Below are 14,126 nucleotides of genomic sequence, written 5' to 3' on the forward strand. Positions count from 1 at the left end.
TGTAACCTTCAACCTTTTTGGTAAATGATATAAATATTATTGAAGATTAATATTAGTGGTTGTGAGAGTTCAGAAAGGAGAAATCCACCAAATGACGGGGAAATAAGTACGATTGTTAGTATAAGTGTTCTTGAATAATGTAATTGTTATTGGGAGAATGGATGGGTTGGGTGGTTTGAAAAGAAAGAACGTAAGTAAGTGAGAGATTCCGAATTCAAATGTTCACGCTTACACTAAAAGGACAAAAAAAAAAGAACAATGTAATTGTTATTAAACACATTGTAATGCACTATAAACTATATGTATAATTTTATAACATAGATATTATACTTACTAACGAGTCCTTACATGTTCGTTGTATAAGACTTAAGTGAATTCTCTAGCTTATGCATCTTGAATTTTGGCCTTATTGACCAATTCTGAACCATTTCTCGTTTTAGATAACAATTATCCTTGCCCTGTATCCTGCCAAAGCATGACTAGATAGGTTTTTTTTTTTTTTTTTTAAATAAAAAATAAGTATCTATAAAAGGCAAACACTTGTCGGATCATGTATTGGGGCCAGTTTATTTGTATTTGCATCCTTAATTTTTATATTTCTTCAAATATGTCTTAATAACTTGTTTGTACAGTCACAACGTGTATTTGAAATTTTAAAAAATCCAAATTGGAGTTAGATTTGAAAAGTTTTGAATCATAAAACGTTATCAAAAGCAATGGAAACACAAAAGGGGCATTTGTCATCACAAAAAGTAAAGACAAGGAAGAAAAATTTGAATCCGGAAATTCTAATTTCAAGGGTCTCAACTTCTCCCCCCTTTTGCAATGGGCGTTGTAATAGATTAACCATGATACTTGGTAGTATTTATTAGTGATTCAAATTTTATTAAATAACTGATGTAGAGGAGAAGGGATGAATTGAATGATTTGGACCGAGGGAATATAGGTGAGAAATTTTGGATTCAAGTCTTCTCATTGACACTTAAAAACAAAAAACTGGTGCAAGAAAAGATGGAATCTACTCCAGAAGAAGTAGAATTAGAAAAAAAATAAAAAGTAGTGGAATTAACAAAATTGTTCGGGCCAGCCCAACCAAAGATGAGAAGACAATAATTCTAAAGTGCTTGGGCCTGAGTAAAATGAAGGAATTCGAGGAAACTGTCTTTCACAGTTGGTTTGTTTTTGTTTGGAAAAATGAGTAGGATGATTCCACTTCTGATCCTCGGTCCTCCTCACTCTTCAAATCCTGACAAATTCGTGATTTAGACACAAGGAAAATGGCAGCGGAAAAACCACAGCCGGTTCAAGTTCCCTACTGCCAGGTTTGTACGTTACCTGCAGAGTACTGCGAATTCGGGCCGGATTTTGAGAAATGCAAGCCGTGGTTGATCCGCAACGTTCCCAATCTCTACCCACACCTCCTCCAAGGTTGCACTAATCCTTTTCATTTTTTTCCCCAATAAACATTTTCTCTTTTTTATGCTAGAATTAAATACCATACTTGCTCACCAGTTTCATTTTCTTTTTTTTTTTTAAATTTTAATTCTTTCGGGGGGTTTTGTTTGGTAGAGGCGAATGATAAAGAAGCAGAGAAGCTATCAGAGCAGCTTCAAGGGCCTGGTATATCCCCAGCTGGATCACCAGCTGCAACCGCTGGTGAGTTTTTTTTTTTGTTTTTTAATATACTCGTGATCAAGCACATTTTTGAGATTTTGTTTTTGTTTTTATATTTTAAGCAATTGCTAATTGGAATCTGTTATAATTTTGATTACTAGAATGCTGAAAGTGGAAAGTTTGAAAAAAAAAAAGAATGTTTAAGGTATAGATATCTGTATTGTTTCAGCCACTGTTATGCATCTGCATCTTTCAGCAAATTTTTACAACAGGAAAGAAGTGTTTTTTTTTTTTTTCCTGTGGAAAAGCTTATCAGAGAGAGATGAATTGGCATCTTATTGAATCATATGTAGAATGAAATTTCTATGACAAGCAGATTAATACCTGAAACCATTTTGCCTTCAAAGTTTAGTTTCTAAGTGAGCAGCTTGTAATCTGGCAAACTGTATATCTAAGTTGTAGCTGAAGAGTATCTTTACTAGACTAGAGATGTCTGTATTGATTCTGGTTATACTTTACCAAGTTTCGGTGCATTTTAGGGGAACCTTCAGCCAGCAAGCAAGAAGATGTCAAACGACTTCCTGGTGGAAAAATTAAGAGAAAGGTAAGTCTTATCTTCTAAGCACCGTCAGTTTTGGTTGTTTAGCTAGCTGGGTAAAATGTTTTGGCAAGAAGAAAGTTTTTCATATCAATAGCTAATCTATGAAATAGGGTACTGTTTCTTTGGTTGGATAAATAATTTTCAATATTAAGATGCGAATTGTACATGTTCAGGAAGGTTGCATAACGAACTACATGCAGGATTACATATGAATCTGGCATATACTATTGTTTACATGTCTATATGGTGGAAATTTTGACATATATGTGAACATCAGTTAATTTCACACCCACATCTATTCATTTTATTCATGGACATCCATGGCTTCAAATTCTTCATGCTGGGATGTTTTCATGCTCACTTGTTTTACAGTAAGCCTGAATCCTGATCAGAGTGTGTAACCACGTTAATTTGTGTTGTTGTTTGGCTTTTTGGCATGACTTTTATGTGGTTTTGCTTGATATGAACAGCACATTGGGTGGTGGTGATTCATGAAAACAGGAATTTAATGTATCTGAATCGACGGCATACGTAATGAGAAGTTTTTTTTGAAAATCTATTTTAATGCTTTATTATTCAAATTTTCTTTTCGAGCTAATAATCCAAAATGTCTTCTTGCAATTGCTACCTGATCTGTTTATTCACAACAATTCGTGATACACAAACTTTGTAAAATATTAGAGCAAATCAGTTGTTACTCCCCCCCCCCCCTCCTCCTCCCAAAAAAAAGGGAAAAAAATCCTTCTTGTACTTTATTGTTGTTTGGTCGATAGATTCCCATTGCTCAGATACAGTATATGTGCAAATGAAGGAATTCTGTTTCTGTTAACACTTTTGTGTTTTTTGATGCTTGACATTTTGGCCATTAAGGATGGTTAAGTGATGATGATTCTGCTGGAAAACTAACAAAGACTGACACATGCTGATGGAGATATTTTGCAGGAGAAACAAGAAGTTGCTATTGAAAAGATTGTGCGGAATAAGCGCAAATGTATCACCACAGTAAAAGGATTAGGACTATTTGGTAAGTATGATGCTGATTTCATTCTGTGAAAACTTGAAGTTAATTTGATGTGGAGTTCAGACATTGTTATTACATGTTGCAGGTATTAAACTTAGTGATGCTTCAAAGAAGTTTGGAAAGAAATTTGCTACAGGTGCATCTGTAGTTAAGGTAATAGCTAATGGGGTGATGCATTTGTAGCATTATATCTGTTGGTTGACTGTACCATTTGTTGCTGGTTGTAGGGACCGACTGAGAAGGATCAAATTGATGTTCAAGGAGATATTGCTTATGACATAGTAGACTTCATTAGAGAAACATGGGCTGAGGTAACTTCCTGAGACCGCTTCTCTTTTGGTTGGATTTTGATTCAAAAGACTTGATTTTGCGGAATAGGAAGACACTTTTGTGGTAGAAAAACATTGACAGTTAAATGTACTCCTGCTGAATCAGAAGGCTATATAAATTGTTACTGGAAATTGATAAAGGTGCATAAAGGTTAGTCCTTGCTCCATAATGTTGTATATGACAGTTCATTGACATTCTCGTATGTTTTTTGTTTAAATGTTGAATGTGCTCGTAGCATGCCGCTAGTCTGTTTTTCGTTTTTGGTTCTTGTAAAATTGCATCAACTGTGAGAATTATTTAAAAAGGAATACAATTCCTGAAAATCAAGGTATTTTTGTTCAGTCTAAATTATTCTCTTTATGCTGTGCCATTCCAGGTGCCAGAAAGCGCTATATTCTTTATTGAGGATGGGAAAAGGGTATCTGCAGCTTGAGCTTTTAGTTTGTGCCATGAGGAGTTGATGCTAAATTTCGGTCGCATGCTAGCAGAGATTTTGAGTTGATGACATGCTGGAAAGCAATCTCTCTTTTGTACCTGTTATGACAGTTAATTCAGATGTTAAAATTTGCAAGATAATATCTATCTTAGGTCTAGGTAAACGTCTTACATTAGCCCCTCCATTCTTCGATAGGGATGTTAAAATTTGCAGTTGGGGTTTAAATACAGAGCTTTCTACAGGAAGAAGAAGAGAATCCGATATACCGGTGTACTATTTATTGATCAAACATGGTGTCGTATTTTTCATGGGAACGTGTTCCTTCTTAGTTAAAATTTTGAATGTCTTAAACATGGAACTAACCATCAAGGACCCAAATTTGTACTGATCGATATTTCTCAGCACAAGAAAAAGATAGACCTTAGCTGACAACTGATCTATTTGGTCTTCAAAGTATCCCTTCCTGCTAATGGATTTTTTGTTGTTGCTGGTATTTGCTGCTGCTGCTTGGTAATGCATATTTTCTGTCGCTAAAAACCCTTAATTTGGAAATTCTACGCCAAATCTGAGGGAATTCCTTCTAGTTGCTATTGTTTACCTGTTAATATTATTGTTTTGGGAATCACATTTTCTGCCTTCGATTTCTTTGTGTAAGTTCTGAGGTTTCTTTTGACAGAAAGTGGTGGCTTGTAACTCGAATATAATGTTCAAAATAGATGAAAGACCTCAGCAGAGTATTGGGTTCGACTCCGAGTGACTATTCTCAGCAGTATCATTGCTGCTGCCTCAAGCAATGAAGTGTAGTTGAAATTATTTGAAGTCTAGTCGTGTCTTGCGAACGCCAAAACCTTTCTCTATAGCTGGGAATCGGGGTCAGCAAAGCAACAAAAATTTCGTTACTATATTTCGCGGGCAAGATCAACAAGCCAAATGTTACATTCATCCATGCAGTAAAGTTACCTTGTTTGAATTGTCATTTTTATTTTAATTTTTTTAAATACTTTTTATGAACATATTTTTCAATGGCTTTTTTATTTTACACATATCAAATTGTTACAGTACATTTAAAAAAAAAAAAAAGCAATTCGAAAGGGCTCGCAATTGAAGGTTTAAATCATACTCTCTTTATTGAGTTTATCTCCTAGCATCGAAGAAATAAATAAAGGTCCTGTTTGGATTGTTAGTTTTAGGATTTTTTATAAGAAAATATACTGTAGCAATTTTCATGTATGTGAAGTAAAAAGGTAATTGTAAAATATGTTTATAAAATACGTAAAAATTTTTTGACAGAAAATCACAATCCAAACACAGTTTTAGGGATATAAGAAGATCAAATCAAATCAAATCACGAGAAAGTCAACAAAATGAGAAACCCAGCAAGAAGGTTTAGAAAAGGTAAGGGTACAAATGTAACTTAACATCCAGCATTATACTATCGAGCATATCCAGAATATCCCCTTGAGCCATTGCTATTGATGCTCCCGAAAGGACGGACCAGTAGTAAGTACCTTGAAAAACACAGCCGAAGGAAAGTCCATCCCCCTGGAGACTTGTGTAGAGCTCGTAGACACTGATGTGAGTGATCAATTTTCATCTGGAAGTTGGATTCTTGACAGACTCTTTCGGATTTGCTCTCTCATTCTTCTGTCGAATTAAGGTAAATAATTTTCCAACTCGACTAATTCTCATCAATCTCTCTGGCTCTAAAGTTTCGGTAGCATGCCTTTTGCTGCCGTTGCTCTCTCTCTTTCTCTCAATCTGTTTATGTAGTCCAATTTTTGCTGGTCTATGAACCGTAATTTTTGTAGCACAGCTTGGTTAATTCTTGACTTGGATAGTAGGCTGAAGACTTGAAAAAAAGAAAGAGAGTAAAGCAGGGGTCTTTTGTTCTTGTGATGGACTGGGCATTCAAATAGCAATGGACTAGTTAAAGAATGCAGAACTGTTGGAAAAGAAGTAAAAGGCTTACTCATTATGCAAATTTTCATTTTGCTTTTTACTAATCTCAGTGTTGCATTTGAACTTTGGAGTTGGTTAACTTAAAAAGTTGAATAAAATGGCTTGTTTTTTATCACAATGATTCTTTGTCAGTCTGCTTCTTGTATTTATATAGAGCAGCAAAGTAGTGACTTTGAAGATTGATTTCGAGTTTAAGTACAGACTCTGCAGGTTTAATACAGTTAAGAGTCCAATTGGCAGCTACTATGGCGCACTTGCTTTCTACCTCTTGTTCTTTGAATATCTCTCCGAGCTGCAAAAAGCCAAAATGCTTGTTAGTGAATCAGTGTTCATCATCGGGATTTCCCGCATCTTTTAGTTTGCCAACTTCAACCTCTCGTTCGAAAAAGCTCATCCTGCATGGAAAAGGGCCAAAAAGATCCTCCACCATCTATGCTATGGCTGTTTCTCTGAGTCAAGAATCCAAAGCTCAGCCTGGCTCTAGCTTTCCTCAAGAAACCGGTGAAGCTGGTAGTCCAAAGAAGGTCATGGTTATTGGTGGTGATGGTTACTGTGGTTGGGCTACTGCACTCCATCTATCAAACAGAAACTATGAAGTTGCTATTGTTGACAACCTTGTTCGTCGCCTTTTTGACCACCAGCTCGGTCTTGACTCCCTCACACCTATTTCGTCTATCCATAATCGTATCCGTTGTTGGAAGTCCCTTACTGGCAAGGATATCCAACTTCACATCGGGGATATATGTGACTTTGAGTTCCTGGCTGAGACTTTTAAGTCATTTGAACCTGATGCTGTTGTCCACTTTGGAGAGCAGAGATCTGCTCCTTACTCCATGATTGATAGGTCAAGAGCTGTATTTACCCAACAGAACAATGTCATTGGGACACTTAATGTTCTGTTTGCCATAAAGGAATTTAGAGATGAGTGTCACTTGGTGAAGCTTGGAACCATGGGAGAGTATGGGACCCCAAACATAGACATTGAGGAAGGTTATATTACAATTACTCACAATGGAAGGACAGACACTCTGCCTTATCCCAAGCAGGCAAGTTCTTTCTATCATTTGAGTAAGGTCCATGATTCCCATAATATTGCATTTACTTGCAAGGCGTGGGGAATCCGAGCCACTGATCTAAACCAAGGAGTAGTTTATGGTCTGAGAACAGATGAGACTGCAATGCATGATGAGCTATGTAATAGATTTGATTATGATGGAGTTTTTGGAACTGCGTTAAATAGGTTTTGTGTTCAGGCTGCTGTCGGTCATCCACTTACTGTCTATGGCAAAGGGGGCCAGGTATTTTCTCCTTTCATGTCTCTGTCACATTAATCATATGATATTTCCTGCAGAACTGGAGATGCTTCTCAGCTGCAAACTGCGAGTATTTATATTGCAATAGGCACAGTCTAATATCTATTTCTTTTCCTGTGTGAAAACATCATGAATCGATAGATGGGTAGTTCCTACTGTTATTAGTCACTGGAAACAACAAATTTAAACTCTTAGCACATTCAGCAAATAAAACTGTGCAACACATATTGCATAGGCCTCCTCCATCGGATTACATGGGACCTAATAGGTTTGTCTCTCACATGCTTCATAGATCTACATATTGAAGCAGTATTATGTTCTGAAATGGTATATTAATTGACAAAGTCTTGAGTACCTAGGTAAGATTAGTTTTTATAGTTCACATTTTTGGTATGGTTTTGCTAGAAGGCAGCTGAAGCTTCCTCTTGAAATCACTTATAAGTCCATCCCTATTTTAGGCTAGTTATCTGGAACTTCCGAGGAAAGTATGTAATAACATGAACCTGCCATTATAATGGATAATAACCGAGTTGCTGCCTGTTGTCTCGAGAAGGTTAAATCTGGATATTGAACGTATAGTTATGCTGATTTGGAGATTACATGACCTAGGTCCAAAGTACTCTTGGCTAACTACCTTCTGAACTTGGATGTAAATTGATGCCCATAGATGATAGTTTGAAATCTGCTGATATGATGTTGGGTTTGGATGGGTAAAATGAGTTTTTTTATCTGGATTGCCATAATCTTTATGCAGCCTCTGTAGGGTAAGCCACTGCTGGAGAAGCTACTCCAGATTCCTTTCTTATTTTTTAAATTTTCTAAATTTCTTTGGCTGAGACTCACTGAAGTATTCTGACTATAGGGCTTGAATTTGGAAATGCATCATTCTGATGTTAATAGGAACTAGGAAGTGCTTTTTGTTTTTGGCTGCATAAAAAAAAAAAAACGAAAATGCACCTGGTGGAGAGGCAAAGAAGGGGTGTGGCGCTTGAAGCTAGGGTGGTTTTGCAGTCACCAACTCACTCAAGTGCTTCAATTGATACTTCTAACTTTATTTCATCTTCATCCATGTTCTTTTGTGATCTACTGAATATTTTGTAATGCATTCTTTTTGTACCATGCAGACCAGGGGATATCTAGATATAAGAGACACAGTTCAGTGTGTTGAGCTTGCAATTGCTAATCCAGCACAGAGAGGAGAATTCAGGGTCTTCAATCAATTCACGGAGCAGTTTTCTGTCAATGAACTTGCGGCCCTTGTCACGAAAGCTGGAGAAAAACTTGGCATTGAGGTGAAAACAGTATCTGTGCCCAACCCCAGAGTAGAGGCAGAGGAGCATTACTATAATGCCAAACATACAAAACTCATTGAGTTGGGTCTCAAGCCCCACCTTCTCTCTGACGCGCTTCTTGACTCGCTGTTGAACTTTGCCATCAAGTATAAGGATCGTGTTGATCCCAAACAGATAATGCCCAGTGTTTCTTGGAGAAAAATTGGTGTCAAGCCAAAAACTGTTGCAGTATAAAAGAGTGTTGAATGGTACTAGTTTCAGTACTGATTGTCTACTATTATACTGCTGTAACCGTTTCTGATGGGTTGTTGTATCTTACTGAACTCCTTGCATATTGTCGGCATTAGCATCCAGCAGCCTTCCGACTGTAAATTTTGGTAGGACGTAGAAAACTCTAGCAGTAACTCCATCATCCCTGTAATGTCAGTAACCTAGAAGAGTCTTTGGTGTATCACGTTTATTAATTTTCTAGATGAATAAAGTTGTTTTCTAAATTTGTTGAAAATTGAACAAATGGCCTATACATGCGACTCCAATCTTATGCTCCAAAAATTTTTCCTGTCTTCGACAGATGGGGGGACATGTATGAATACTCCTTTCCTTGACGATGACAATACAGCCTACGGCAGAACAAGCATCCGGTTGAAATACATAATCGAAGTGCTTAGCTGTTCTATTGATTTGAGTTGGTGGATCTTGTTTATATTCATAATGCATATGACATGAATTGCTTGTAACTGGTATTGAGAATCATAAAGCAAAACTGAATACTAAATTTGAATCTTCGACTCATTGAGGAAAAAACATATGAAAGAGATGGTTCATATATTTTATCTTCTGCACAGCGTTTTTTTTTTGACATTTTGTGCTGTAACATGTTATTCAGTAAACTACAGTCCATGTACTAATCCCTAGTTCTTAAAGACCCTAACTGCATCATTTTCCATCGAGGTAGTCTTCAGCTATCACCGTTGGTGGGTACCATGAGGGGGGAATCAATGTTGTCATCCAGGAACCATGTTACGGTTGGTATGAAGCAACAGAGTCAGACATGTAACTGGATTCTCTTAAAATCCATTTGTCCAGGACCATAATCACTATCCTCGTATCAGAATCGGGAATGGATAAATCTATGCACTCTTCTGCATTCTGTAAGCCCATTCGTTACAAAATCCAGTACAACTGAAGCCAATTCATGTTGATGCGAGGTGAAATAATGATCTGCGCCTTCAAAAATGTGTAGTATATGATTAGGCATGTGCTTTGCAAACTCCTTGGCATCACTGACAGGAACAAGTTCATCCATGGAACCTTGAACTGTCAACACCCTACATACACGTACAGAATATGGAAAGATAATGACAATATGTTTCATAACGAAGATCCTGATATCGAATACTATTCAAAATTGAATTGATAACAACAGTTCAATCATAATTCGATAAACAAGAATCACCAATCCCTACCTGCAGTTTCTGTCGATCTTTTGGCAAGCTGCACGAGTATCAGTTGCTAGACGGTCCATCAAACTTTCCTTAGATACACGATACTTGGTCTTTCCTACATAGAAATACCCCCATGTGAGACATAACTTGGCTCGAAGGCAATTATTTATTTCCTTACCTCTCATACACAATTTTTCCGTAAGTGATTTCTTTCTGGACAATACAAGGAAACCAACATGCAGCACTCGAGTACAAAACCAAACTCATACAAGAAGATGAATCACGGTCTTAGCTACCCCTTCTGTTCTTGACGTCAATAAATCCATTCTGCTCAATTTTCTCCAGAAAGTCTTTACCCAAGCGACCTTCAATTCCTCGCTCAAGATTGAAGCGGCCAGCGATATTGACAATAATTTGTATGTCATTATCCCTTGAAGCATACAACAGCACAGCATTTCCTCCTAAAAAATCTCAACTGAACAGCTTGTCAGGTGACTGGAAGGAATCTAGAAGTTCGGACAGTAAATCAATGTTTGAACTTAGTCGAATAGCTTATGTACCTTTACTATGCCCGACAAGTGCAGCTACAAAACGTTTCTCTTCCTGGAAGTGTTGAACCACTGCACGCAAGTCATCTGCTTCTCTACGGTAGTTACCATACTGAAATGATCCTTCACTTTCTCTGGGAAGCAAGAATACCACATGTTTGTCATGAATGAGTTCGTACAAAAATCAACTAAAGAAAAGAATGTGGAGATAGCTTTTTGTGCTCAAATGAAGAAATATTGTCTTCTTCAACTCTTTTACAAGCTTTTGCACCAATCTTTAGCTATGTATTGGCTCCAACCAGCTTAAGTTCTAATATGAAAAGGTTTGAGAAGTGAGTGCCCTACTACTTTGCATCAAAGAAAATGAAAGGCCTGTCAGAAAGAAAATCAAAGAAAAATTACTTATCTAGTTCCGTTTTACAAGCCTTTCTGCTAGGTACTTCTATTTAGATCTATTTACAAGGTTGATCAAACACTTGTGAAAAGCACTCAGGAACTATGTGACAGTGATCAGAAGTAAGATAAGCATATACATGACAACTCTCAAGAAAGGTTCATATAACAAACTAAGCAGACTGTCATTTACTAATTGCACAGAAACTTTGACTAACAACATCTGATAAGATACTCAGTATATGTTCAAAATTCATGATTTGAAGGGTGGACAGTATGTAAATTACACTGCATTTACACAAGTTAATATTGTTTCCCTTCTTTAGTCGTCTTGGGTAATGTTCCTCTCAATCTTTTACTAGCGCTAGTAGGTAAGATCGCCCCTATCTTGTGTTGCATTACGCACCTTGAAGAGTTTGATTAAACATATCTACAAAATGACAATATAGAAGTAAACATTTCCAAGAGTTTCCCCATATATATTTTGTCCTACAAGATCCTCTTCAGAAAAGTAAAGCAAGCATCATATAAAAAATTAGGGAAATGGTAAATGTCAAAAAAGACAGAATGTACTCGATCCTTTGTACTTCGAAAATCTCCTAAAAGGATCATTCCATAGGATGAAGAGGGAACATAAGTATACAGCCAATTTATGTGCAGGAACCCAAATCTGGAGGGCAATGTTAATCTCTATCTTCACACCTAATTTTCACTGAAAAGGGTCTCAGATTGAAGATATAGTACAATTTTATTCTTAAATTTTTTCTTCTCTTAGACCATTGTTTGAAGAGGATGTCAAATTTTAATCTAAACATGCATTTTTTCTCAAGATGTCTGATGTCCTGACTGGGTCAAGAACAAAAATTTTGGTGATATTTCTGAAGAGACATGTCGGGAGGAGTAGCGTGTCAGTGGCTAGTCACTTACCCATTCCCAGCAAAATCAAAGCGGAAGGCACTAATTCCTTCTTTTTCAAAAGCAGCAGCTAGATTCACCATGGGAATGCGATCCTGAAGTTTATGAGAAGGGAACAACATTAATGGATTGAATGATCAAACTAGTCCTTAGCAACAAATATACTGTAGCAATCAAAAAGTAATGATACAATGAAATTGATTTAGAAATGGGATCTTCCTGATGATCATACAACAAAGTGCTTCTAACAAAATACAGAAAAAAAGACACTTCAGGCTCCCAACACATACTTACAAGAACATGTTACCTCTCCACTGTTACACACTTACAAAAATTTTGAAGATTATAAAAACTGTATGTGATTTGAGTGTATAATATCAGGGATATAATAAGACCAGGCGTTTATGATTTCAGACAAGTTCAGGCAGGCAGGAAAATAGACTTTTTTTTTTTTTTTTTGGAGCATGGGACCCGTCAACATTCCTTCTTCAGAAGTATTGGCGAATGCCATCTGTAAGGAGGGATGCAGATAAAATGTTTGTGCATATGACATGCATCTAAAAAAAAGTTTTGTTATTTTCAATTCATCTACAGCACCAAATAGGATGGAGATTGCAAAATTTGCAAAGATGCTCATCAGATAATGCTGAAAATGAGATTGCAGATAATTCCACCAAGTAAATAAAGAAGCAAACAGAGCATTAGAGTGGAGAACTACCAAAATATAGAAAACTTTCTCATCCTAAAACATCCAGTTATAGAGATGGCAAACACCAACCTTTGAAGATCTAAATCCATGACAGATAATCACAACCTCCTTCGACCCCGTTTCATGCAATATCCCCACAAGCTTCTCACCATATCTGTTCTGTATACGTACTCTCTTTTGTTCATGGGTCCCTGCCAAGAAGTTAGCAAAGAAATGAGTCCTGATCACCTCAATAGGTCACCTAAATCCAGCAAGTTGCCAACTTTTAGGGGATCATCACTGACAAGTGAATTAACTGAAGAACTCTGTATCAAACATGTCTCGCTATATGCACCGGGACCAATCCCAAAAGGCTTTGCTTAGTGCCTTAAACAGCACATTTGTACTGACTTACTATTCTGCTTGCTCCACAACATCTGCGAATTATGGTTGACTAAATCCCTTCTATTTCAATCAATTGGACATTTCAACTTGAAATAAGGCAGCCAAGCGGCATTTGAGAAAATCCTGAAAGACAATTGTTTTGGCAACTTCCCCAACGCAATCTTTTTCCTAGAGAACCTCCCCAACCCAGAATTCTCAGGTCATTAAATAAATTTAAATATGAATGAGAGAGAGAGAGAGAGGGATAAAAGAGACCCTGATAATGTTGTTTTTTTTTTTTGCAAAATTGTGGGAATTCCCCATAAATCAAGAAGCCAATAATCAGAACCAATTCCAGCACGCAAAATTACACAAGAAACCAGGAATAGCTAAAAGAAGATAATTCATTTTGTATAGAACCCATAATTTGTACAAAGTAGAAAATGCTACGGAAGCCGTGATCACCACCAAATTTGATAAAGTTTGAACATTTTCTTGAAAGGTTCTGCAAAAAGCAATCAACTTTCTGATTGCCCCCTTCTTCTTGTACCCCAGTCTCTCAATTGTACTATACAGTATCTTTTATTTCTTCACTTATTTTTGTATTGGTGTGTTCAACTTGCACGAGAATATTAATGGACCTACCCGGCCGGTGGCTGCTGTCGTTGTGGTGGTGATGGTGCTCTTTGCCTTCGTGGATTGCCATTTTAGCTCCTGTATTTGACCTTTCTGGATTACTACAATGATTAAACTATACTTTCTTTTCTGCTCCTGCAACTTTTCTTTTTCTTTTTATTTATTATTATTATTTTGGACAACCTTGCAGGACCCATCGCTTACGAGCAAAATAACCACCCTTGTTTCAAAAAAAAAAAAAAAGAAAATTTTTTTGTATGAACACATGTTTATGTGGGATGAAGCGATACAACACGAGTAGTAGGAAACCTACCCAAACTAAAACGAAAGAAAGAGATGGAAATTTGGATGTACATGATCTTATTTGTAAATTTTTTTTTTGTCATATTATAAACACATTTTTTATTTTTAATATATTTTTATGTCATATACATCGTATCATCAAAATAAGTACTATAGTATTATTTTAAACTTATTAATAAATCATTTCTTTGAATGCTATAACACCTACCATATTCACATAAAAGTGAGCTTTTATAAGAGTGAACGCT

At 36.6% G+C, this 14,126-nt stretch overlaps 3 protein-coding genes across 5 annotated transcripts; 2 read left to right on the forward strand and 1 right to left on the reverse strand.

The window, feature by feature from the left end:
• The first annotated feature begins 1,192 nt into the window (after positions 1-1,192).
• LOC113780961 (translation machinery-associated protein 22-like) lies at positions 1,193-4,310 on the forward strand. Its single transcript, XM_027326755.1, has 7 exons — positions 1,193-1,428; positions 1,570-1,656; positions 2,154-2,218; positions 3,158-3,239; positions 3,322-3,389; positions 3,464-3,547; positions 3,943-4,310. Exons 1-7 carry the CDS (start codon positions 1,278-1,280, stop codon positions 3,997-3,999), a joined length of 594 nt encoding a protein of 197 aa, XP_027182556.1. The 5' UTR covers positions 1,193-1,277; the 3' UTR covers positions 4,000-4,310.
• A 1,165-nt stretch (positions 4,311-5,475) lies between these two features.
• Positions 5,476-9,066, forward strand: LOC113781517 (UDP-sulfoquinovose synthase, chloroplastic). Of its 2 annotated transcripts, none has more exons than XM_027327468.1 (3): positions 5,476-5,659; positions 6,163-7,259; positions 8,399-9,066. In XM_027327468.1, the coding sequence occupies exons 2-3, from the start codon at positions 6,207-6,209 to the stop codon at positions 8,798-8,800; spliced, it is 1,455 nt and encodes a 484-aa protein (XP_027183269.1). In that variant the 5' UTR covers positions 5,476-5,659; positions 6,163-6,206; the 3' UTR covers positions 8,801-9,066. The 2 variants fall into 2 exon arrangements, with proteins under 2 accessions (XP_027183269.1, XP_027183270.1); XM_027327469.1 differs by having other exon boundaries at positions 6,172-7,259.
• A 79-nt stretch (positions 9,067-9,145) lies between these two features.
• LOC113781518 lies at positions 9,146-13,686 on the reverse strand. 2 transcript variants are annotated; one of them, XM_027327471.1, is made up of 7 exons: positions 13,585-13,686; positions 12,646-12,767; positions 11,880-11,962; positions 10,572-10,693; positions 10,368-10,472; positions 10,033-10,126; positions 9,146-9,894 (listed from the first exon to the last, which is right to left on the reverse strand). In XM_027327471.1, exons 1-7 carry the CDS (start codon positions 13,643-13,645, stop codon positions 9,675-9,677), a joined length of 807 nt encoding a protein of 268 aa, XP_027183272.1. In that variant the 5' UTR covers positions 13,646-13,686; the 3' UTR covers positions 9,146-9,674. The 2 variants fall into 2 exon arrangements, with proteins under 2 accessions (XP_027183272.1, XP_027183271.1); XM_027327470.1 differs by having other exon boundaries at positions 10,308-10,472.
• Positions 13,687-14,126: the final 440 nt, after the last annotated feature.

The sequence above is a fragment of the Coffea eugenioides genome, chromosome 8 (genome assembly GCF_003713205.1).
Source record: "Coffea eugenioides isolate CCC68of chromosome 8, Ceug_1.0, whole genome shotgun sequence".
Taxonomy (NCBI): Eukaryota; Viridiplantae; Streptophyta; class Magnoliopsida; order Gentianales; family Rubiaceae; genus Coffea; species Coffea eugenioides.